The following is a 25,316-nucleotide window of genomic DNA, read 5'->3' on the forward strand; positions in this document are numbered from 1 at the left end:
GTAAAACAAGCGAGAAAAATGAAAAGTGCATGCAACTGAGTGCTGTCCGCACACACCCAGCAGGTCAAGGACCTCATTTGCTTGTACAACTCCTTGATACTAGCTTCTGCAAGCTCTAGCCAGCCACATGCAACCGGATACGACGAAGCATTTTGTACACATTTTAACCAGTTTGTACACAAAATCATGCACCGGTATGCGGATCGCGAGGTCCGGTTATGTTGTATGCATAACATATGCTGCACATCGGTAACCAGCGATTTTCTTCCGGATGGCGAGGGATCCGGATAAACGAGGACCGGATAAACGAGGTCTGACTGTACTTGATTTGTTGGTCGCTCAAACAAATTTGTATGCACAGCAGTACATTTCCAGCCATGATTTGCGGCCGAACGCTCTCGCCAGAAACTGGAGGCCTGTTACGCGCGTCGACATGCTGACATTTTTTAGCACTGTACATATTGACTGGCATCAACCCAAAGTCTCAGCTGAAAGAATGTTGGAGCACTGATTTTATGGTACACACTCCTGTGTTTGGTGCTACCATGAGCCGTGACCGATACTCGGCGATCTTAGAATTTCTACACTTTGCCGACAACACGCAGCCTGCTGATGCTGCTGACAAACTGCGCAAAGTCCGTCCACTAATTGACCTGATGAATAACATGTTCCGTACATCATACAAGCCGAAGAAGGAGATTAGTATTGATGAAGAGCTGGTCAAATTCAAAGGCCGAGTGTCATTTCGGCAATACATACCTAGCAAGCGTGCCCGTTTTGGGGTGAAGATCTTTGCGCTATGTGATCACAAAGGCTATTACTGGAACTCATCCATTTACCTTGGAAAGCCCCTCACCCCGTCGCCATTGACTACAGAACTCGGCGTGTCTGGTGCAGTGGTGGTCTCTCTCCTACGGGACCTGATTGGCAAAGGCTACCATCTCTACCTAGACAACTTCTACAACAGCCTTCCATTGTGCGAGTACTTGACAGACCGAAACACTAGCGTGTGTGGAACGCTGCGCTCCAACCGTGTTGGTATACCTAAAACATTGAAAGACGAAGATGTGCCTAAAGGCAAATTTGCTTACCTGCGCAAAGGAAGAATGGAGATTATCAAGTTGCACGACAGAAAAATGGTCTACATGATTTCTAACATCCATAACACTGACACCACCGCCACCGGCAAACGCAACCGACAGCGCCAACGGATCCACCGCCTCACGATCAACCACAACTACAATCAATACATGGGAGGAGTTGACAAGAACGATTCGATGGTAGCAGCTCACTCTGGCCTTCGAAAATCCGTGAAGTGGTACAAAAAGGTTGGATTCCATTACCTCGAGGAAGGCCTCCAAAACGCCTTTATTATTTACAAGCAGCTATCGCACAAAATTATTAGCCACTATGGCTTCTTGAAAGAAGCAGCCAGCAGCTTGCTGTCAGAGGCCGAGCAGCCAGCAATTGCAGCTGACACTGGCAACCAGGATCGCCTGCTTGGGAGACACTGGCCTGCTGAAATGCCTCCGACTGAGAACAACGATCGTCCGCGCCGTAGATGCCGTGTTTGCCTCTCCCATGGCCGGAGGAAGGACACAACCGTGATGTGCGAAACATGCCATGACAAGCCACCTCTGTGCATTGGTGGGTGTTTCAAGGCCTACCACACAAAGAAGAATTATTGAAACTGCTCAGAACATAAAGAGCTGGATGGAGCCTCAACTTATTGGACACAGACACTGGAAAAGTCTAACTTTGCTGAAATTCCGTAAAAACATATGTTTTTGAATGCCAAATCCTACACTGCTGTGAGCAAATATAACCAATTTTTTGGGGGATTCGATGTACATATATGCCAAGCAACACTTTGGGCAAAGTATTGGATGAATATAAGCGTTTTTGAAAAATGGCAATTTTTCCATGAAATTGGCCAGGAAACCAGGGTTTTCGGGCCAGTCCTCAAAAGGTTAAGCGCAAATAAGGTCAAGCGGTGATTCTATGCATGTACTTGCGAGATCAGCGCCAGACATCAGGTGTAATCCTGGTTTATGTGACTGGAGGTGTGAAGTTAGATACGTCAGGCGAAATAGCACGTCATAGTACATTTGAGATCAGCGGGAAGAAGATGACGACGTCCACTAATTTAGTATCTGTGCACACGAATCTGCTGTGTGTGTGACTCTGTGTGTCAGCTATGATATCATCTTCTGTGGTTCCATGCCTAGCATGTACGTCTGAACCATCCTGCAAAGTTTGAATGACGTAGGTTGAGCGATCGCTCCGCGAAACATACTTTTTGAAATTCTATTCATAGTATATCTTCCACCATTGAAATTTCGAATTTCTTCGAATTTTTTGCTTGCAACCTCGATCTGGCTTGTTCCAGGCATGCTTTGGAGCCATCTTCTGTTGAAGTAGTGGCGGGGATCTGCCCTGCAACTGCTACAACAAAAAATGATTCGATCTGAGAAAGGGTGAGACCGCGAATCTCGGTTGAATATTGAGTATTTCAAGCCTTTTCACGACGAAGATGGAGTTCTTTTTGGAGATTGGCGTCGCGGCAAAGGACATGGTGTCCGACTTCTGGCGTCTGGTGAAGCCAGGGATCATTTGTCCAGTCAGGTCGGCAGCCTAACCGTCGGTAAGCTTGTGTTTGGATCCCGTTCTGCTCGATGTGGTAGATCACAAACAATTTGATATCGCACAAATTGATCTCAGCATCGTGCGTACGGTATTTTATATTCAGAAAATCCCAAAGTGTCTCTGTGTGGCCGTCCTATGCCACGAGAAACTCCAATCAGGCTCCTATGTCCTCTGCCTTCATGATTGAATGTCCACTTCGTTTGAACAACGAACACAACAATCGAGGACGGCTTTGCAATGAAAATACAGCTATACTGGAGCTGAAAAAAAGAAGAAAAAAACGTGCTCAGGATGAGACTCGAGTACACGCATACTCTCCCAGCAGGTGAAACGCAAATTTTTGTGAAAAATGCGTGTCGCCGACTGACCAGTAATTTCGCCTGACGGGTAGAATTTGTTCTCATGTCTGCACTTGGCCACTTGCTCCGATCGCTTGTTGATGTTCACCCTTCTGTCAGCATGCAAGATCTCCAGCTTCTCACGCAGATAGAGAGGGCAGCGCTTGGTGGCATTGGAGTATGCTGGTGTTTGGGCGACAACTGACCAACTGATGCAGTACCCGGCATTCTTGCGCTTCATGTTCCAGATGAGCTTCGGCAACTCGGTACTCTTCTCCATTCGCTCATGCCTCATGCCTTGCAAGTTCATGGCTTGCCTTGCAATCATTGCTGTCTGATGATTGCCACAGGTGTGAAACTCTGAATCACAGCCAACCAAGCTCCGTATCCCATTCTTTTTTGTGTTTTTGTTTTTTGATTTTGTATTTTGTATTTTGTGTTTTGTAGCTACGGCAATAAACAGTCTTTCTAAATGTAGTTATCGTAGTCCATTTGTATAAGTGTGGAGATGGCACGGGACTAGGAGCAGGTGGAGAAAAGACAGTTGCAACAGCGCTAGTCCACGCAACACCTGTATATTTTCGATCTGCGGGATGAAGATGACGACGCCCATGCATTTAATATCAGGGAGTAGTAAGATACTGGTGTATTACTACTCCATGCCTCAAATCGTGCAGTAAAGGTATACGATAGAGTGTAGCATGCCATTTTTTACAATTTCCAGCTCAGGGTTGCCCTGGCTACCAATGGACGAGATGTCAGGGTCACAGCTTGCTCAATGCTCAATGCTTATTCATGCCGGTTCTTTTTCTTCTCCTCCCCTTCTCCCTTCCTTGCCGTGGTTGGCTAACACCCTCTGTCTTTGCATTGGCCGGTGTTCTCACTGTGCTATGAGATTCTGTAATAAATAAAATAAAATAAATAAATAAATGGCTTTGTACTTTTGGAATGGCCAATCGACGTTCTCAGCACAAATTTTCTATTGCATGCATGCACAATACATGTTCAAATTTCGTATTTTTGGTGCATGTCAAAAGTCAAAAATTAATGGTCACAAACCTTCTTTCCCGGGCTCTTCTTGATGGTTGTTGTGGTTATTGTTGCTGCTGCTGCTGTTGGTTATGTTATTGTTGCTGTTGTGCAGCCGTATGCTCATTGCCACAAATTGACAATAGTAAAAGTGTGAATGGAAGTGGTCATAGTCGTGATGAAAAATACACATCGTACAGTGTTACCTGCGAGGCGGGATTCTATCTTTCGAACTTGAATTATCCAATGAATTGCACATTCGCTGGAGGAGCCTTCACAGCAGTACCCACATGTGAAGGTATGTTTTGCAGTCCTGGGGATCTTTAGCAGAGTTAACATGGTTGTCTACTATAATCATTAAGGTTGCAACGAATATAAGGTTAACCCTTTAAGAGCCACAGGAAAATTTCAAAATTCTGCATTTTTTCGTGTTCCTTGGATCATAGCTTCAGTTCTACTCACTCAATCCTTACAATCTAGGGCTTCCTGGAATGGTCTCCGTGAGAGGAAGAGAATACGGTCGGTCATGATAGCCAGCACACCGTCTATCTAGCACTAGATCGCAGCGACAGTACGAAAAATGCCCCAAATGCGTCCAATTGCGTCCCGCTCCAGATATTTCGTTTTACTCGATTATGGAGTTCCAATATTTTTCGCAGTGTACTCTTGACAATATCAACAGTGAAACCCGTGCAAAATCGAGTAAACCAGCGTGACGAAAAGTCTCAAAATTCTCAATACTAAAGTCGCACTGCGCGCTTTTGAAATTGCCTCGATCGCGGCTCAAGTTACGAGTGATTTATCTCAGGAACCGTTGCTCGCAGCGCTTTGCGGATTGTTTTTCCCGACAGGTGAGAGTTTTCTCTTTGCCCTGGATATTTTGATAACTGGATTTGAGGGAGATTGGACTGAGTTACGATCTTTTGAAGTTTTGAATGCGTCGTTTACGACGCATTCAAGTATGGCGCGGCTCTTAAAGGGTTAACGAACGAATACTTTCCTTATCGAACGAATATCGAATATTCTTCACAAAATTTAAACTCGGATAATGAGCCAGTAATAAATGTAAAAAAGAGAAGGAACACATAAGAACGAGTTACAGTCGTGGATACGAGGTGATTTGGCTTGTTTTAACATGGTTGTAAAAATGACGTTTTTTCAGTCACTTCTAGACAAGCTACGTCCAAATGAATTGTTGCAAGTGGAAGTGCTATCCTTCATGCCCGCTGTGTCCAAAAATGGGAATGATCCCACTTTGGAAAGTGTCTTGAATCATGTCCTACTTCCTTAGTATTCTCAGGATTCAAATAATTGGTGTGTCATTTTTTAACAAATTTGTAAAATTGCATCACAAACTGGGATATTCGGTCATCAATGTTCTGAAGTTGATAGATATGAGACGGTTGTATTGTCCAGGATAACTCTGCCTTCATCAACAATCATAAGCCCTCTAAATACCAGTACAGCAATACAGGTGCTAATGCATATAGTGTAAAGTATGATGATGATTGTGTCAAGTGCCACGTAGGAGGTGTGTAATGTCTCTTCAAGGATTGCTAGTGGATGAAAGTTAATCTGTCAACAGAGGAGTGAACTGCATTGTATGCTGCAAAAGCCGTGTTTTTGTATTTGTAACTAGTGGCTGTGTTATACGGTGGAATTGGATTGGTAGGATAGCATCGCAGCCATGTTTTCGTTCTCACAGAGTGTATTCCGTGACCTACTGTTGTTCATTACTGTCTTTAGTGATAGCAAGACGGCCTGACGTCGTCCAAAGGCCCTGCGGAAGCAATTCACTGCCCTCCTCGTCCATTCAGGGGCCCATTTTTACTCGTTTTACACAAAATGGCAAAGCACCCACCACTAGTTATACCGACGTGGCAGGGAGAATTAAATTATATGCACACAATTTTCTGGTCAATGTTGATCTACGATAAACTGGCTCTCACTTGCCACCACCCATGTTTCGATACAGCCATCCGGAGCAGAGAAACAGCCAGAAGAAATGCAAATTTTACACATTAAAAAAATGCCAAATGTTCAAAAAAGCCAAATCACTTCGTAGTTGCTGCATAACTCGTTTTCATGTGTTTCTTCTCTTTCTTCACAAAATTCTTGGCATTTTAAATACTTTGGAAATTAGAGGCCACATGCTACGTACTGCTCTTTTCTCTCCGAAACTCAACACTTACAAGCCAGATATGAAAGAAATCAGTCACACCACCGGGACTCGAACCAGGGACCTTGCTATTCGCGAGCAATGCTCTAACCAACTGAGCTACTGAGCTACAGTATTACTCTTATCCACAGTAAAGAGTAAAGAGCAGTACGTAGCATGTGGCCTCTAATTTCCAAACACTTTGAAATTCTCCGTGAAGTCCAAATTTGAAATTATAAATACTGTTTTAAAATAGTTTTGACCGGCCACTCCCTCATGTACACATCCATGTGCATGTGCGCGTGCACCATGCATACACACACACACACACACACACACACACACACACACACACACACACACACACACACACACACACACACACACACAGAAACAAATCATGACAAAATGTATGACTGCCCGGGAAGTGAGTAGTTTCCAAGCACATCGATTTCAGCTCCCAGTCCTCCGTGACAAAATGTCCCCTTGTCGTTGCAAACGCTTGCGTGGCACACGATGTCCAAATATCTGTTGTGAGAGTGACGGCTGTAACGCACGTCAGCTTCGCCTTCAGCAACTCAACAGACTCGTGCTGCAAAGCGAGTATCCTCTTCTCAATGTCTTGCGGACTCGGAACCCAATATCTAGATTCGATAAAGTTGAGGAGACGGACAAAGTCCGTCATCCGCAACAATGTTTATGGCCGCAAATCCGTCCAACACCAACTGGTAAGAATCTTCGTTATTTCGTCTTGCGCTGCGGCAGAACACACTTTGGTGGACCTCGCTGATGGAGCGAAATGCTTTGTCAGGGTCGGCTGGTCCGTCACCATTTTACTGTGCTGGTGCTTCCATTGTTCCAGCTAGTTCGACGTTGTCGCACCATTGTAGGAAAGACTCTTGCCACAGGCATTGCATCACAGACAGCAACTAGCTTGTTGCCATCGCTGGACGACTTGGAAAAGTTCGTCCAAACACCCGAACGAGAGGCGCGCTGATCGATCGATACAGATAGAGGTGATGCCGAAGCACTCCTTGTCAAAGTGGGGATCGTCAACCTGGACATACTACTTTTCTACTCGACGAGCAGAGAGCGAATCACAAAAGGCCAACAACGAAGGTCGCGATCACAAAAAAAAAAAGCTACCGTAACTTCTCTAATAAAAGCCCAGGTCTCCAATAATAGCCCAGTCTCCAATAATGACCCGGGGTGATGGTGGTTTGAAATAATAAGAGCCCAGTCTCTAATAGTAGCGCGGGTCACAATTGGAGTATGGAACAAGTATATTGACTGCATATAAAACAGCAGTACAACATGCCAAGAACATATTTGTAAGGAGGTTTTGGTCTACTGCTTCCTTCCTGGCGCCAATGCTATTGTGAAACATCTGTTTTGACAATATTCCTGAGTGTAGGGTTGAAAAATCAGTCTTGATATGGTCAGTTTATGCCTGTATAGATTGGAGTTGGCTTGATAGTTGACAATTGAAAAAAAATAAGAGCCCAGTCTCCAATAATAGCCCAGTCTCTAATACTGTAGAGCGGGTAATTCTAGCGACTATTATTTTTGCGTTTGCCAATTGTCAACCGGTTAGCGACGTTTTATTTTAGCGATTTGCATTTTTCTTCATTGTACACATTTTGATACTGCATTCTACTACTGTTGTACAAACCATCACTACCGTATACTATGAGTGCTAGTACGAGAGAACATCATAAAACATGTGCTAATAATTGCCTTACTAGTACTAGACTACTAGTATTATGTACAGTACACTAGTACTACTGATAAGTACAGGTGTAGTACTGCATTGTACTCACGGATCACCAGTGCACTACTAATGTCTCAACGGATTAGCGACTTGAAACTTTAGCGAAAATGAGTCGATCGCTAAATTCGCTAGGGTTTTTACGTCGCTAAAATTACTCGTTCTACAGTAGTAGCGCGGATAGAGCTGTCACTGAAAAAATAAGAACCCCGGGCTTGGGAAGTGAAAACAACTTGTCCGCAATGTTGCCAAAATTACCGGTACTACTAGTAGATCTTGCAACATTTTTCGGAGGGCGCGAGGTATGTACATGTAGATCTATATGTTGTACATGTGGCTGTGCGTGTAGCTCTTTTTCGTACATGCTGCTGCGCTTGTGTCTCTTTGTTGTACATGCTGCTGCGCTTGTGAGGGCAATCTTGCACTACTGTTGCAGTCCTTGCTGATTTGTTGTTGTGCTGCTCCGTGGCGGCTTCATTTGAGTTTCTGCAATGGCAGGGACTATCCCCATGTCTCGGTGGTGGGAACGTAGCAAAATGGCATATGGACCAGTGACCCCTCATTCTTGTACCTTGTTTCAGTGTGTCATGGCCCACGTTGGCGGGTTTGTGACCCGCCTTAGATCAGTCTAGTGGCTACCCAGGTAGACGACCAATATAGTCGCCATCCAAGTTAGCTAGGTCACACAGAACGACAGGTTTCTACTTGAACAGTGTTTATTGAACCATTGCAGTGCTCGACAGAAAGATCAAGCGTGAAGAGTCAAAGACCCAAAGCAGGAGAGAGTCGGAGTGACTCTCTCAGAATCGAGAACGAATTGAAGGAGTAGTGAGCTCCCCGAGAGTCGAGGATGAATGCTAGCAAAACAGCTCCTTATATAAACTACATTATCTGATAAAAAGTATACCGCGGCAAGAATGGGTAAGGATTATTTCTATATTTCGAACAGTGATGCAATCAGCCAAACTAGAATATAGTACAAATGTTGCAACTGCCTTTCTCTACCTGCTCCCAGTCCCGTGCCATCTCCACAGTTGTACAAAGGGACGACGATAACTACATTTAGGAAGACTGTTTATTACGAGACGACGACGGAAACACAACTAGACATGACGAACTCAAGACGAAGACAGCTTTTCACACCACAGAAACACGCGCATGCGCCAACATGATGTACACACGGCGTACACAAAATAACGTACTACAACACAAAGATCAATACGGGGAGCCCGCTCATCCAAATGTGAATACAGTGATGCTGGCATGGTCTTGGTCCACGATCCGGTGGCTGGAATGCATAGCAGCAGGTGAAAAGCGTAGCTGCGTCGTTCTTGTGGCTTCACCCAATATGGGATCTTTCTCCAAACGTAGCAGCAGGCGGCAATGCCGTGTTCCCTCCAAAAGGGTACGGAGTCCACAGTACGCGAAGTACTGTCGACCCTTTGCGTCTTACGACACGAGAAGAGGCGACACTCTTGCTCAACTTACAAAGGTATCAGCCCCCTTGCAGGACTAAGCGTGGTCCCCTCAAGCTCAACAGTGTAGTGAGTACAACGCTGACGACTTGTACTGAAGGTGTTGCCAACATACGACAACACTTTGCCGCTCTAGGCCACGAGTTGTAAGCCATGATTGCTCAACTAACGAAAGTGCCAAATCCTTCGTAGGACTAATCATGGTTCTTACAGAACTACAATAGCCCAGCTTTTGGCTGCTGAACTCAATGCGTGGTCGATTTCATGACGAGTCTGATCCGGGTCATGACAAGTGCGAATTATTGTCGGTTTTTAGCGGATAAGCCCATTGGCAAGTCTAACACCCGACAACACGTGTGTGTATGTGGGGAGGGATTGTGTGTGTGTGCGTGTGTTTGTGTGTCTGTGTTTCTGCTGCAACAAAGTGATGAGTTGACGCAAGTATAACGTTTCTCTGTCTCTTATCTTTTCTCCGGTTATTTTAATGATACAATGCAGCTTGCAACCATACTAATCTCGATGGCGTCGAACAAGTTGACTCCAATGGTACTGTCACTTGTAGATACGATACATTCAAAGCAACTGCCTCAGGCCCCGCAATGTGTAATGCATCTGGAGACGGTTTTTGGACATGGACCGAAACCTGCACAAGTAAGTCGGATGTGAAATTTTTGTATGGACACATATTTTTTCATCTTGTAATAAAATTCAAAAACTGCGCTCAGGCCTTCAGTCACTTTTGCATCAACAGTCGCACAAAAAATTATTGGTGGCGCAAGGAGAAGCTTGTCGTTTGGAGTGACAAGTGATCACCGCTGCTTTTCCTTGCAAGAGTCAACACTACACTTTGTTCTGTGGCCTTGGGAGTAGTGTTGGAGTAGAAATTGCTGAGGAGACGTCGCGGAGTGGCGAGCTTTCCTGCGCAGGTATGACTTTGGCCGTATTTCAGCATGGTCGAGTGGAAAAATTCAAAAAAAGTTTATTTCAAGAAAACCCCAAAAGGAAGATGGGGGACATGTCCTCAGCGCTAGAAGAGGTGTTCTACTATCTGCCGGTGTATAGTTCTGGTGAATTGACAACGAAGCTGGCTGTTTTGCCAGCGCTTGTAAATTGGCTATTTTCAAGACGATCATTTGTGGCGTCAGGGGGTGATGGACCTCGTCTCCTGGGATGCTGGCGTGGCTAAGCGGTCCTGCTCAAGGAACTCTTCTAAGGTGAGGCAATGTTGGCTTGATGGAGTTTTTGTTCATAGCTTGTTCGTATACGCTGTGGCGTAACTCGTTTCTAGACCCATAAATAATGTGATATTTCGGCCATTTCTGAGGGGTATGCAAATTTCAAGGTTCCCTTCAGAAACTTTTTCAAGGGCTTTGCACAATCGATCCACACCCCAAAGGGAACCTACCTGCAAATTTTGAGCGAAATCGGAGAGATCCACTTGCACACATACTTTGGTATTCTCAGACATGCTCTCTTAACTGTGTTTCGTTCAGTTTCGCTGCTTTTAGCCTAGCTTTAGCTTTTAGCCTGCTACAGCTGCTGCCAATGGCGAGTAGTGGTGGTAGACATCTGCAGAGACTTGTAGCAGCGATGTCTTCTAAGGATCTGAATTGAATGTGAGAACTCCCATCGCTAAAGCCATTGCAGTATTCACTCTCCAAGTTTTTTTTTTTTTTTTGATGGTAAAATACCAATGATCAAGTCAAAGGAAAAAGACCCCCCCCCCCAAAGTAGCAACGAGAGGGAGCGCTGCAATGGCCTAAAATCATCAGGGAAGATGAAATTCCTCGCCCAATAACTATTCCTTGTCTTCTCAATCGCCAGTACCGTCACTGGACACGAGTAGATTAATAAAAAAATATTGTTCTGTTCTCGCTCCACAAATATTGGCACACACAGAGACATAGACAGCGATAGCGATAACACACAAAGTGAAGGGTAGTTGGCCGCAGCCAGATGTGAACCAGATAAAGAGTGAGGTATGGTGGCAAGGACTGAAAATAAAGTGTCTCAAATGGAAAAAGTTTTGCAAGCGGATAGCAGAAATCGACCATGATGCAGAACCTCTTGGGACCGTCAGATTAATTTTTCTGGACCGAGCCAGCTGGGAAAACCCCTCTCGCCGAGAGAAGTGATAGTGAGGGAAAAAGAACGGTTGTATATCCCCAATGGCGGTTTGGCATTATGTATGCATGGCAAGCAAACACATCATGGCAAACATTTTTGTAAAGCAATATTAACCCCCCTGAGCGGGGGGGGGGGGGGGGGGCATTTGTCGGTGCCCCACGATGGTGAAATGGCCAAAATATGAAATTGGCAAATTCAGTGATGTTACTGTTGCAACCTGTTCATATGTGTTCCTGATGATAGAAATACATGATATGAAGCCATTTATCCATGATTTGGGGTCCACAGCAGCCAGAATGGAGAAGTCGGTTTTTACGATTTTTGGCTTTTATTTCCAATATTTTTTGTCTGGAGGAAATGTTACAAATTTCTACAGTTAGAATGAACTCGGATGGAGAGCCAATGATTAATTATAAAAAGTAAAGAGGACGAAGGAACTACAAGTTACACTATAATGTCCACTAACACCACCAGTTACTAAACAACCAGCTCATGCGATAACATTGCACGACACTGACCGACGGTATCACGTAAGTGCCGTCGGTTAGTGTCGTGCAATGTTACCGCATCAGCTGATAGTTTAGTAACTGGTGGTGTTAGTGGACATTATAGTGTAACTTGTAGGCCCTTGGTCCTTTTTACTTTTTACTTGTACAGGTATACTAAAATCTCATAGTTGTTGGTTGCCTTGTTGCTTTCCCTCCCCTCTCCTCTCACCCAAGCCATTCTGCATAAGCGAAGCTGTGCACGCAGCATACTGCTGCTACACTTCAATGCGGGAATGCGGATAATAACAAAAATAAATATACTATTGTGAAAAGAAGAAGGACAAAATGTTACGATTTATGACTAACTGTCCACCAACGTAACCAGATCTTATACAGTCAGTGAGTGCGACAAAATGGCACAAACCTGACAAGGAGTACTGAGACATTCGGCGTCCTGATACCTCCTGAAAAAGATTTTCGTCATCAACAATCATTGCGCGCCACCGAAGGCAAAGGATTTCATTTCCTGTGCGTGTCCAGACAGATGGCAAACAGCGCCACTTTCAACTATCCTTGTTACAGGAGTTACCCTGGGTAGTCTTTTGACCGGCGTGCAATGGTGGCTTCTGCTTGCCCTGTGTGATGTTTGCTCCAGATGATTAGAAACTTAGGCAGCTTTCAAGACTGCATACAATTGTCCGTGATGCTGAACAAAACATCCATAAAACGGGGAAAAGTGCAGTCTTTTAAAATCTAAAATGCATAGCAATGACATCGTCCAGCAGCTTGTGGATGTTGGGATACGAAAAACAGCACTTCAATTGTGTGGAATGTTGGTTAATCAGTTGGCATGGGAACCAATCCTGGAGGCGAGCGGCGTACGCCCGTGAAAGATTACATCAAAGAATCAAACACAACCATTTTTTCACTCACAAAGCGACTGTTCAGTACATGGGGTAGTGGTCTACCAGAGCAATCACACTCACCGCCATTGTAACAGTCCAACTAACTTCAGTAGTCATTCTTGGAATAAGCAATGATCCTTGCCATAATGCATTCTTATATACATGAACAAGCAATGATGGACATAACACCTAACAGCAGCAGCGTGATAATAGCAGGTGATAAGTGTATCCTATTCCTAGTGTTAGTAGTAACAGTGAATCTGTTACACCATTCCCCCCTCTCAACTGTCAGAACAGTACCAATTCGAAGGAACAGTTATGGTAACTAATGATCATGCATGGATATGTGGAATGCATGGTAGCCGAAAACAACACTGATGAACTCAAGATCCAGTGCATGTCCTCTGCAAATAACGCCTGGCTGGCAGTGAAGCACTATCCTAATCATGCAGAATGCTACATTTCCATTGCAACACGTAGAAACTAGCAATACAACTGTGGCTGCCAATTAAATAGCGGTTTTATGAAAAACGGTCCAGGTAGGTTTTCAGCGGAATAATAGAGTTTCCTGCTTCATCCATCAAGTATTCCTCCGGCTCCCAGGTGGCATCTCGGTAGCCCTTCCATTTCACTAGGTACTGCGTGTGCCGTCCTCTCTTCTTGTGCGACAACACCTTTTCGACAATGTACCGCGTATGGCCATCCGCATCGGTTAGGGGTGGAGGTGCCGGCTGAGTACGGCCCGGTATCTCATTGCCATGGTACAGCTTGAGGGCAGCAATATTGAACACTGGATGGGCCCGAATGATTCTTGGAAGAGCTAATCTGTACGCATTCGGGGCCACTTTCTTCTGAACCTTGAACGGCCCATACCACTTGAGCCTTAATTTGTGTGAAGGCCTGTCTCGTTCCTCGGGCGTCAGCAGGAAGTCCCTGAAGACCAACACCTCATCCCCCTCCTTCAGGGCGTCCTCCACCCATCCTCGATCCGCATACAATGATTGCCGGGCCTGCGCCGCCACGATGGCATCCTGTGCCTCACGTAGTGCCTCTACGCGGCCATCCAGCCATGACAGCGGACCATTCGTGTCCATGCCAGCTCCAGCTTTCTGCTTCGTCAATAAGCTCGAGGGAGTAACTGGATGGCATCCATGGTTGAGGAAAAATGGCGTGTTACCTGTTGACGATTGATCGGCATTGTTGATCGCAAACTCACATAGCGATAGGAGTTCATCCCAATTGTTTTGCCTATGGTTGACGAAAGCTCTTAGCGTATCCTCAATGACACGGTTCACACGCTCAGTCATGCCATCGGTCTGCGGGTGGTTGGCCGTGCTCATTTTTAGCTCCACGCCAAGAATACTGAAAACCTCCTTGAAGAATGCCGACGTGAATCGCGGATCTCGATCACAAACTATCGTTTTGCTCAAGCCATGGGCAGCAAACACATGATCCACGTACAATCGGGCTGCCTCCTTAGAGTCAACATGAACAGTCGTCGGGATCAGGTGCACATACTTCGTCAGACGGTCCACAAAGGTTAGAATGGCGCTATGTCCTCGGCAGGTCAGCGGCAGTGCCATGATGAAATCCATGCTGATGTCTGTCCAGGGCTGTTCGGGGACTGGAAGGGACTGCAACAGTCCTGCCTTGGTCTGGCTACCCTTTACGCGTTGGCACCGGTCGCAAGATTTAACGAAGTCCTTCACAGTACTTCTCATGCCTGGCCAATAGAAGTATCTGCTCAGCTTCAGGTAGGTCCTGTCTCTCCCCGGATGGCCGGCCGTCAGGCAATCATGATTCTGTTTGAGCAGTTGCAGCCGTACCGGACCGCGAGGAATGCAGAGGCGAGCATCGCCCGATGTTACTAGGTACAGCCGCCGGTCCACACTGTTCCAGACGTATCGCTCATGCATGGCGTCTTCGCTGCAAGCCATCAAGCGCTTGATTACTGGCGAAAGCTCTGGGTCAGAATCATACCCTGCTGAGATCTGATTCGCAATTCCTTGATTCACATCCAGAGAGAACTCGATTCCATTCAGTTCCAAGTCTGGTCGACGTGACAACGGGTCTGCTATGTTACACTTCCCTGGCTTGTGATGTACCGTGTAGTCATAGTCGGCCAGGAATTCAATCCATCGAGCCTCTCTCTTGGTTAAGTTTGGTTTGGTCCTGAGGTAGACAACTCCCATGTTGTCGGTGTAAAGTTGAAAGTGGCGAAATAGGTAGACTCGCCAGCACTGCAGGGCGTACACTACAGCCAAAGTTTCTCGCTCGGTGGCCGTGTAATTCCGTTCGGCAGAAGACAGCTTTCGGCTCACGTAAGCCACAGGATGCCAGGACTGGTCCTCTGCTTGCTGCGTCAAGACTCCTGCCACAGCAAAGTCAGTTGCGTCAGGCTCAACGCGGAAATCCTGACTGACGTTTGCTAGTCGCAACACTGGTGCATCCAGCAGAGCAGACTTCAATCGCTCAAATGCCTCCTGTCGAGTCTGATTCCACTCGAAGCGCACATGTTTCCCTGTCAGTTCCTCCAGGGGTTTGGAGATGGCCGAGAAATGGTTAATGAACCTTCGAAAGTAATTAGCGAATCCCAGAAACTGTCTAACGTGCGTGACCGTCGTCGGGACAGGCCAGTTATGCACGGCCTTGATCTCCTCTGGATCTGGAGAAATGCATTGGCCGTCTATCCGGTGACCAAGAAACAGAACGTCTGTCCGGCCGAATTCACATTTAGACGGTTTGCAATATAGCTCATTCCTCCTGAGGGCGTTTAAGATGGTTCTGACATGATCGAGGTGCTCCTCCCATGATTTGCTGAATATGAGGATATCGTCTAGAAACACCACAAAGAATTTACGCAGGTATGGCTGGAGGACACTGTTCATCAAGGTTTGGAATGTTGCCGGGGCATTTGTTAGGCCGAAACCCATCACTGTGAACTGAAAGTGACCGAATGGGGTATTTATTGCTGTCTTCGGAATATCTGTTTCTTCTATTCGAATCTGATTGTAACCGGACCTCAGATCTAGCTTGGTGAAATACGCACTGCCTTGGACGGTATCAAAGTGGTCGTCAATATTCGGTAGGCATGCCTTGTTCTTAATGGTTATGCGGTTTAGCTCACACCAGTCGCATACCATTCGAAGTGTTCCATCCGCTTTCTTTACGAAGAACACAGGGGCTCCGTATGGGGATTTGCTGGGCTGGATGAATCCTCTACGGAGCAGCTCGGTGAGCTGAGCTTGAAGCTCATCCATCTCTGGTTTTGGTAAACGATATGCTGCACGAGATGGCGGTTTAGCTCCTTCTTCCGTTTTTATCTCGTGATCTGCGCCTCTTCTGGGTGGCAGCTTGTTTGGAAGCTCATCGGGAAAGACGTCCCCGAACTCCTTCAGCAGGTCCTTGAAATCCTTCTGATCCTCCCTACCCGGACTATCCACCGTCTGTGGCTCGTCCGGATCTGCTGTCACATACGCTAGGATTCCCTCTGCGCCACCTCTCATTGCATGCCTAGCCTGCTTCCCTGAGATGAGGAACGTCTCGATCGGTGGGTTGGATTTGTCCGTGCCATTACTTTCACTCGGTTGACAGATGATGGATCCACCCTCCAGCTTGATTTCATTGGTACGAAAATCGATCTGTGGGTTCGTCCGGGTCAGCCATGGTTTGCCGAGGATCACGTCATACCGCGTCATAGGGAATACTAGGAACTGTTGGTGCTCGCTAAAGTCGCCGACTACGGTCTTCAAGCTGTCCGTTTTCGTAATAGGCTGTGAGCGGACCGATCCATCAGCAAGTGTGACGTTCAGGACGTCGCTACCGGTTGTTGTGGAGATGTTGTGCTTCTTGACAAGGTCAGTTGAAATGAAGTCGTGGGTTGACCCAGAATCCAGTAGCATGGTAACGCGACGTCCATTTATCTTGCCCTGGACGCGCATTAGGTCGTGTTCGTTGTCGGCGGAAATGCTCCCTGTGCTGGCGGTTACTTCATTAGGCCGGCCAACAGTATCAGGTGACGAATGCTTGACAGGCGAGGCTTGAATTTCGGTCTTCTCGAGGCGTGGTTCCTCATTTGCTAAGGGGCTGAATTTGTTCTGAACTTTGATTCGTGGCCTATTCCTGGGTGCTCTCGTGTTCGCCAGTAGTCGCACTCCCTTCCTTACTGGCGTCCATCGTTTAAAGAAGGCTTGCTTGTGGCGTTCCTCCCTCCTTCTGGACAGAATCTGGCAATATGGCCGGGTTTCCTGCAGGTGAAACACAGCCTTGAACGACCCTCTGGCTCCCTGGTTTCTCTCCCACCGGATGGTGTTGGTTGGCTTGACCAGGGTCCAGGCTGGCGCCTCTGATGCCCTGGTGCGCGCACTGCCTTGGCGTAGCTTGCTTGGGCTAGCCGCATCGACTGGTCTGCTGAGACCGCAGCTCGTATGGCTTGGGCCAAATGTTGCGGATGCTCCCTAAGTACCTCACCGCTTAGGCCCTGAGCCAGCCCACGCGTGAACAAGATAGCTCTGGAGTGGTCATCAAGCTCGGGAACTTGTAAGCTAAGCCGCGAAAATTTGTTGATGTATTCGTCAAGAGTCTCATCTTGGTGAAGAGCGAATAAGTCGATGCGCGCCTGTTCCCTGTCATAAACCGGGCCGTACACTTCTCCCAGCCTGCTCTTCAGGTCTGGCCAGTCGGAAAACAGCGTGTTTGCCTCCTGAGAGGCGATAAACCAAAGACGAGCATTGCCCTCCAGAAAACTCGCCGCGTAGCTCAAGCGCTCCTCCGCGTTGTCCAGCTGCAGGGACTTCATGGCGAGTTCGATGGCGAAGGCCCACTCCTTGAACTCTCTTGTATCTCCACGAAACACAGGCGGAGACTTAACATGGCGCATGCGTGGCCTCTCTCCGCTGGGAGCTTGAGCACGTCTTGGCGTTTGATCTGATCCATCGCACTGACCGAGTGCGATAAGGTGATTCAGACGCTTCTGAATCTCGAATATACCGTAGGCGACTAATGCGGCCACTGCGCATAGCCCGAACATGACGAAAAGAAAAACCATCCTCTTGCTACCAGTGTAACAGTCCATCTAACTTCAGTAGTCATTCTTGGAATAAGCAATGATCCTTGCCATAATGCATTCTTATATACATGAACAAGCAATGATGGACATACTGTAAGACATGTATATATAACGAGGAAGCAAATCTAACGTTTTAACGGATGACATTTCTTCGTTATAATAAGATCCGTTGAGGCCTTACTGCTTCATATATGCTGTGTGTGGATGTGGCAGAATACTGCAAGATCGTTAACATATCTTCTCGTTAACCTATGAATTTTGGACAATCGTTAAATTTGCGACTCGTTATAATAACATGTCTTACAGTAACACCTAACAGCAGCAGCGTGATAATAGCAGGTGATAAGTGTATCCTATTCCTAGTGTTAGTAGTAACAGTGAATCTGTTACAGCCATGGTGGTTTTCCAGAAATAAGTAGAAGCAAAAAACCACACTCGCAGCCACATTATAGATAAATAGCCGAAAACATCTAAATCCATCAAAAAACGCAAGCGAGCGGGAGAAAATGCCGCAAAATCAAGTGAAACAGCATGGCCAGTGGTGAGCATGGGTGACTGGGCAGCGGGGGAGTGCCTGAAAACAATGACTCCCTACATTCCTAGCCGCGACCGCTCAACCGGGCTAGAGGAAAAACACGCCTTTCGGCCAAAAAACCTTTCTATTTCATTAATTCCTGCCCCGCTACCAGTCGGACCCAAGAATAGAGACAGCAAGAAATTGTATGTAATAACCGGTGTATGGCGTCATCATAAGCCACACACGCTGGCATAGAATGTAAAGAAGAACAGCGGAAGACCCACATGAAAACCAGGGAGGGTGGGCGGGCAACTTCAACTACCACGAGGAAAAACAAAGACCACAATGGCAGGTTCAACGGAGTTGCATAGAACAAGAGCAAACTCACGAAAATATTTGTGAGTGAAAATACGTTTTTTGCACTCTTTCCCTACGCTCTGCCTTGAAAAAACAAAACTTTTCACTCACAAAGCAGCTGTTCAGTACATGGCGTAGTGGTCTACCAGAGCAATCACACTCACGATGTAAAGGATACTGAGGCCGATAGGAGAGCAGCACACATAGACTTGGACAAGGAAATGAGCAGTGTAGTGCCAGCGTGCCAAAGTCTGGGGCACTGTGACGACCATCTGTGGTCAAGTGTATAGTTATTGTTGAGTTTCAACTGGGGACTCCATCATCCCAGACACAACGCAACGGACAACGGGAACGAGTAGGGGGAGACATTTATTATTGACGATGAGACGGAGACAAAGACGAACTACAACAACTACATTATCAGAGAGAGAGAGAGAGAGAGTGAGAGAGAGACAGAGAGAGAGAGAGAGAGAGAGAGAGAGAGAGAGAGAGAGGCTGAGACAACAAGAGAATATGAAGGGCCTGGGTAGCTATGGCGGCAATATGGGCGCGCAAGTAGCTACCCAGGCCAACGGAACAAAAGGTGAGTACGGGGTTCATAATATGGCCCAATATCTGAGAAAATCGACCTTCGGGGCTGTTTTGGTGAAATTGATTTTTTTATTGCAAATTGATGTCTTGCCTTTGTAGAGTACTGTGACTTCGTTACACGGCCATCAGACCAATATTGACCATGTAGAAATGCATTCTACAGTCAGGAGTCATGTTAATGAATTGTTCTTTTTTTACAATTTTGAAAGACCAGTGTGTTTGGAGCCACCAAAAATTGTTTCCATGTGATATCAATAGCCAACTAATATAGTAAAGTGTTTTGACTGTTCAGGTACTTCATTTCCAGCATTCCGTGACTTTATTGAGGTTGTGTAGTTGCAACAGCAGCAATAGCAGCATTAGAAGGAGAGGTGATTGATCTGTTCTTCTGGTGATGGACATGCTTGACAGGATAGTCTGCAACAGATTTTGACGGAACACCATGATACATGTGACAGCATTCACATACTTATTGTGAAGGAGTCAAACAGAGCAAATGCGTCCAGATTCGCCTTGTTGCACTTTGTGGAGACTGACCATTTCCAAACATCAGTAAACCAGCCTGACAAGCGTTTCACACCACCAACTCAAAAGTAACAGAATGTTACTCGAGATTGCCCAGCCTCATGTGCTCCGTGATGGTCTGATTCGCCATTATTAGCTCGAGTATCGAGCCTGCCATCCCAAACATTTTAGGATCATCGTCGCAAAGAAAACTCGCATCATTTCGTGCTGTTTTAGCAGGTCTGGCGTGACACTCAGGAAACAGTTCTGCCACTCGCGCAAGGGCGCCCAGCGACCTTGCAAGCGGCGTACCCTCAGGAATCCACCTGGTTGTCCTTGCCTGGAGCTGTAGCAGCTATCGCTGAGGCAGACTGTGGTTGGCCTTGATCATACTCATCCAGGCCAAGTCCTCATCATCGTCGGCCCCGACAGGTAAGTACCGCGTGTCACTTGCGATCGATTCGCCTGACATGCGCTCTCAGAACTAGAAGCGCTGTCGCCGCTTGACAGGATATCCACAAAGAACGATGCATCACCGTCAATGGGATCGCGGCTGCTGTGCTCCGTGAGCCCAATAACCAACTGACACAAGAATCGCCTTCAATTTTCTTCCGCCATTGTCGTCTCTGCACTTTGCTTTGACGGAATCGATTTTTTTGCGAACAAATTTGTTTTTAGTGTTTTCTCAAAAAAACCGCGTAGCCCCGAAGGTCGAAAGTCTCAGATATCGGGCCATATATGGTTCCTGCAGACCAGCTAGGGAAAAGGTGGACTGTACGGGAGGAGGTACCTAACATTACTATGAACAAGTACTGCTTGTCAATTCAATGTGAGGTGCTGTACTTCCTTGATTTGGCTGGACGTCCGTTCAGTTCCTGCAAGAGAAGGAATGCTGTATCGAATGCACACGTCCGCACCCTTACACACACTTACTGCACATGCATCCTTACACACACTTACTGCACACACATGAATCCTTACATACACATACTGTACACACACATACTGTACACACCCACTCACTGTACACACCCACTCACTGTACACACCCACTCACTGTACACACACATACTGTACACACACGTACTGCACACACACACGTACTGCACACACACACGTACTGCACACTCACTCACTGCCCGCGCACATAAACTCATCCGTGTGCAACAACGGAAAAAAACACGGGTGAAAAGCAGGTATGGAGACATAAAAACACACATACCTCTATGTAACTGGCAGCTAGGGGGCAAGGTTTACGTATAAAACCTCACCCTATTGCGTATGTGGCATGGCCATTGCAACGCAACTACGCAGTCGTCTCGCCACAGCAGGTTCAACCACATCGAAGACTGGACTCATCTGTGCAGGAGTCTCATTCATCCAGTCTCTCTCTCTCTCTCTCTCTCTCTCTATCTCTCACTCTCTCTCTTTCTCTCTCTCTTTCTCTCTCTCCCCCGGTTTCAACATTTCTGTAATCATTCATAACCACATGATCGTTCAGCAAGTCATGCACCAGGATGTGTCATCACTGCCCTTTGGGCTTCTCTCTCATCATGGCATCAAGCCATACACAACCATGTGCCATCACTGACCATCGGGCTTCTCCCTCATCATGGCACCACGCCATACACAACCATGTGTCATCACTGCCCGTCGGGCTTCTCCCTCATCATGGCACCAAGCCATACACATCACCGCCCATCGGGCTTCTCCCTCCCCCTCATCATGGCACCAAGCCATACACAATTATGTGACATCACTGCCCATCGGGCTTCTCCCTCATCATGGCATCAAGCCATACACAATCTGGTATCCTCACTGCCCCTCGGGCTTCTCCGTGATTATGGCATCCAGCCATACGCAATCATGTGTCATCACTGCCCATCGGGCTTCGTACTCACTCTGTCATCACTCACATACACACTTTAAACGAGAGAGCTTGGAAGCTCAGGGCCCTACGCTATGCTTTTTGCCTTGATGACCTAGACAAAAAAAGCATAGGGATGTTATAAATTCTTTAAAAAATTCCTTTTTTTAAAACATAACCTGGGATTCGAACCCGCACTATCGCGTGCCCTGCATGCATCCCCCGATACACTTCGCATACATAATAATTCTTCCAAGTTGCTTCACACTGTGATCTTGCATTTGAAAGCCCTACTAGTATTTGAATATACATTGTGGCCAGCCGTCTTTGATGGCACGGTACGGTAGGAAATAGGTACGGGACAGGTACGATCGAGGGTAATACGACACCGTCTCCCGTACCATACCGTACCATCAAACACAGCTGGCCACATACAGCTGCCAGCAATAATCAAATGGGGCTTTCAAACGCAAGATCATAACGTGAAGCAACTTGGAAGAATGGGTATGAATGCGAAGTGTATGGGGGAATGCATGTAGGGCCATAGTGCGGGTTCGAATCCCAGCATATGCCTGAAAAAATAGGAGAATTGAAAATGTATAACGTCCCTATGCTTTTTTTGCCGTCAGATACGGATAGCGCCAGGCGTGACACAAACAAACACACAAACAAACACACAAATACCAAATTAAAGCTGTGTGGACCCTGGCTAGCGCCAGACGTTACTGAAGTAACGTCTTCTGCATAGCTACGGGAATACATAAGATGAGTTGTGGTGTTGTGTGACTGTGAGTGGAAACTAAAAACTGGGGCACTCGAAAACTTCAACTACCACGAGGAAAAAAAAGACCACGGTGGCAGGTTCAACGGAGTTGCGCAGAACATGAGCAATTGCACGAAAACATTTGTGTGAGTGAAAAATGCGTTTTTGCACTCTTTCGCTACGCTCAGCCGTGAAAAAACAAAACCTTCATTTTTTTGGCAGAAGGCTTCTCTTTGTGCTTGGCACAGGCCAAAAATCACAACTCAGAGAAGTAAAAAAAATCTCAACCTGCACATGCCCTCGATTGCTGGCCTTGCGTAATTTCAACGAAACAACACTGCAACTACCAAGGGACTGACCCGTTTCACCAATGAGGAAAGGACACACACCATTGTGCTGGAGGGCTGAGACATCAACATCAAAGCTGAGCAACAAATGTAGGCTCATGAGGGAGGCGCTTGCACCAGTACCCATAAGCGTGGTGACACAATGCCCAAACAACTCCACAACACGAAGAGATGGAAACACAGATCATAGAGACACGGAAGGACACAGAATGCTCGGCTTACTAACACTAACGGGAGGACTGACTCTTGCCGAGCAGAGCCAGCCTCAGCTAGTTTCCTTGCGATCGACATCCTCCTCATGTGCCAATCCGCCGCCATCGTTGTTCGGTGAAATTTGGTCAGGCACGCACCAGATGCTTGGTCTGCCCACGGTTGAAACAACAATGATACCAAATTTTCTCTTACACGTACAATGTTTGAATTTTGAATTCTTTATTCTCACGATGGCACCATCGCCAAAATGTTGGTACAACTACTGTTTGCTGACTCACTTTACACACCTTTCCTATAGTCACATGATTTACTAGAACAAGGGCAGATCAATAACGGTTGCTTACTTTTTTTGTGCGACTAGGTTGTACTACACCTCCTACAGCCAATGCCAATATTTCAGCAAATGGCAGCGTGAGTTGCAAAACCGGATTTGTACAAACATCTACTACTTCGGTAAAAGCAAGGTGTGATGACAGCAGAGCTGCAGGTGCAAGTGCTAATTGGACAGGCTTTGGACAATGCCAACGTAAGAAGAAGGGCTGGGGCTTTCTGCAGCTTCATCTCTGAAATATGGAATTCGGCTGGACAGACCCATTCCCATTGCGCTGCACATCCCAACCAGTTCCGTTTTCTCACAATGTTTCGGCATTTGGCCATCATCACTTGGCCACCATCACTTGGCCATCATCCGGTAATGTGAACAATTCATTGCTCATATTACCTGATGGTGGCCAAGTGCCGAAACGTGGTGAAATAACGGAACTGGTTTGGACGTGCAGAGCTATGGGAATGGGATTGTCCTGTCGAATTCCTTATTTGATGCGAAGGAATGCCATTAAATTTATAATGATTGTTTCCCTGTGCAGAACCCTTTTTTCTGTGTAGCATTTGGGTTTCTTCAGAATTACCAAACTCCATTGCAGCGTATTTCTTGCACTTGAAAATACCGCCATTCCGGCAACAGGCTCTCAGCTGCACCAAATAGATAACTTTGCCAATATGCCAATAGGCGAAATATTGGCAAAGTTATCTATTTAGTGCAGCTGAGAGCCTGTTGCCGGAATGACGGTATTTTCAAGTAGTATTTGGGTTTTTTAGAATAATGAATCTTTGGGGTGAAACGAACATCGAATTTTGAACACGAACGGACTCTCACATTAACGAACAAACTCGAACGAACATTCTCCATAATGTATTTCATGGATGTAACCAGGGAGTCGTATATACCCGCATCGCGCTGTTGTAGTACGTTATTTTGTGTACGTCGTGCGTACGTCATGTTGGTGCATGCGCGTGTTGCTGTAGTGTGAAAAGCAGTCTTCGTCTTGAGTTCGTCATGTCTAGTTGTGTTTCCGTAGTCGCCTTGTAACGAGAGAGCTTGCAAGCTCAGGGCCCTACGCTATGCTTTGTTGCTTAGCTCATCGTGCATGTTGTTAGAACTGATGGAAATATTTCCTGGGACCGGCGCTGACTCTGCCGATCACGGGCGTTCTGGAGTCGACGGGATGTCTGTCCTGACGTTTCGACCGGCGCTGACGCTGCCGATCACGGGCGTTCTGGAGTCGACGGGATGTCTGTCCTGACGTTTCCTGGGACCGGCGCTGACTCTGCCGATCACGGGTGTTTTGGAGTGGACGGGATCTCTCTTCCGACGTTTCCTGTGACCGGCGCTGAATCGCCCGTTCACGCATATTTTGGAGACGACGGGATCTCTCTTCCAAAGTATGTTTTTGCTGACGCATCCTATCACCTATTTGGCAACTAACGTCCATTTTAATTTCATTTCCTCCTCGTCTCCCTATTTCTTTCCAAATCTCCCTCTACATCAGGGAGTCGTATACGTGATACGACGAATAGTGTGGCCAGCTGTTTGTGGCCAGCTGTGTTTGATTGTACGGTACCTGACAGATACGGGAGCCAGAAAATATTGTGGCCAGCTGTTATATACAATCCTGTAGAGCCTTTTTAGTCACAGATACGGGACAGAGACGGGACAGATACGGAATAGCGTGACACAAACAAACAAACAAACAAATAAACACCAAACGAGTGAGCTTGGAAGCTCAGGGCCCTACGCTATGCTTTTTGCCTTGATGACCTAGACAAAAAAAGCATAGGGATATTATAAATTCTTATAAATTTCTCCTTAAAAAAA

The 25,316-nt window shown here is 46.5% G+C and overlaps 2 protein-coding genes across 2 annotated transcripts in view; both read left to right on the plus strand.

Annotated features, from left to right (window-relative positions):
* Positions 1–545: 545 nt before the first annotated feature.
* LOC135819070 (piggyBac transposable element-derived protein 4-like) lies at positions 546–1,688 on the plus strand. The gene has a single exon (XM_065332221.1). It carries the CDS (start codon positions 546–548, stop codon positions 1,686–1,688), a length of 1,143 nt encoding a protein of 380 aa, XP_065188293.1.
* Positions 1,689–4,128: 2,440 nt separating this feature from the next.
* Positions 4,129–25,316, plus strand: part of LOC135819162 (uncharacterized) — a gene marked incomplete at its 5' end in the record, with an annotated part of 333,212 nt that continues 312,024 nt past the window's right edge. The window contains 3 exon segments of the mRNA XM_065332321.1: positions 4,129–4,311; positions 9,913–10,065; positions 23,523–23,687. Of these exon segments, the coding sequence (XP_065188393.1) occupies positions 4,260–4,311; positions 9,913–10,065; positions 23,523–23,687 (370 nt within the window).

This window comes from Sycon ciliatum, chromosome 6, assembly GCF_964019385.1.
Source record: "Sycon ciliatum chromosome 6, ocSycCili1.1, whole genome shotgun sequence".
In the NCBI taxonomy this organism is placed as follows: domain Eukaryota; kingdom Metazoa; phylum Porifera; class Calcarea; order Leucosolenida; family Sycettidae; genus Sycon; species Sycon ciliatum.

Excerpts from the sequence above, each read along its gene's own strand:
- LOC135819070 (XM_065332221.1), top strand. The coding sequence starts at position 546 with ATGAGCCGTGACCGATACTCGGCGATCTTAGAATTTCTACACTTTGCC.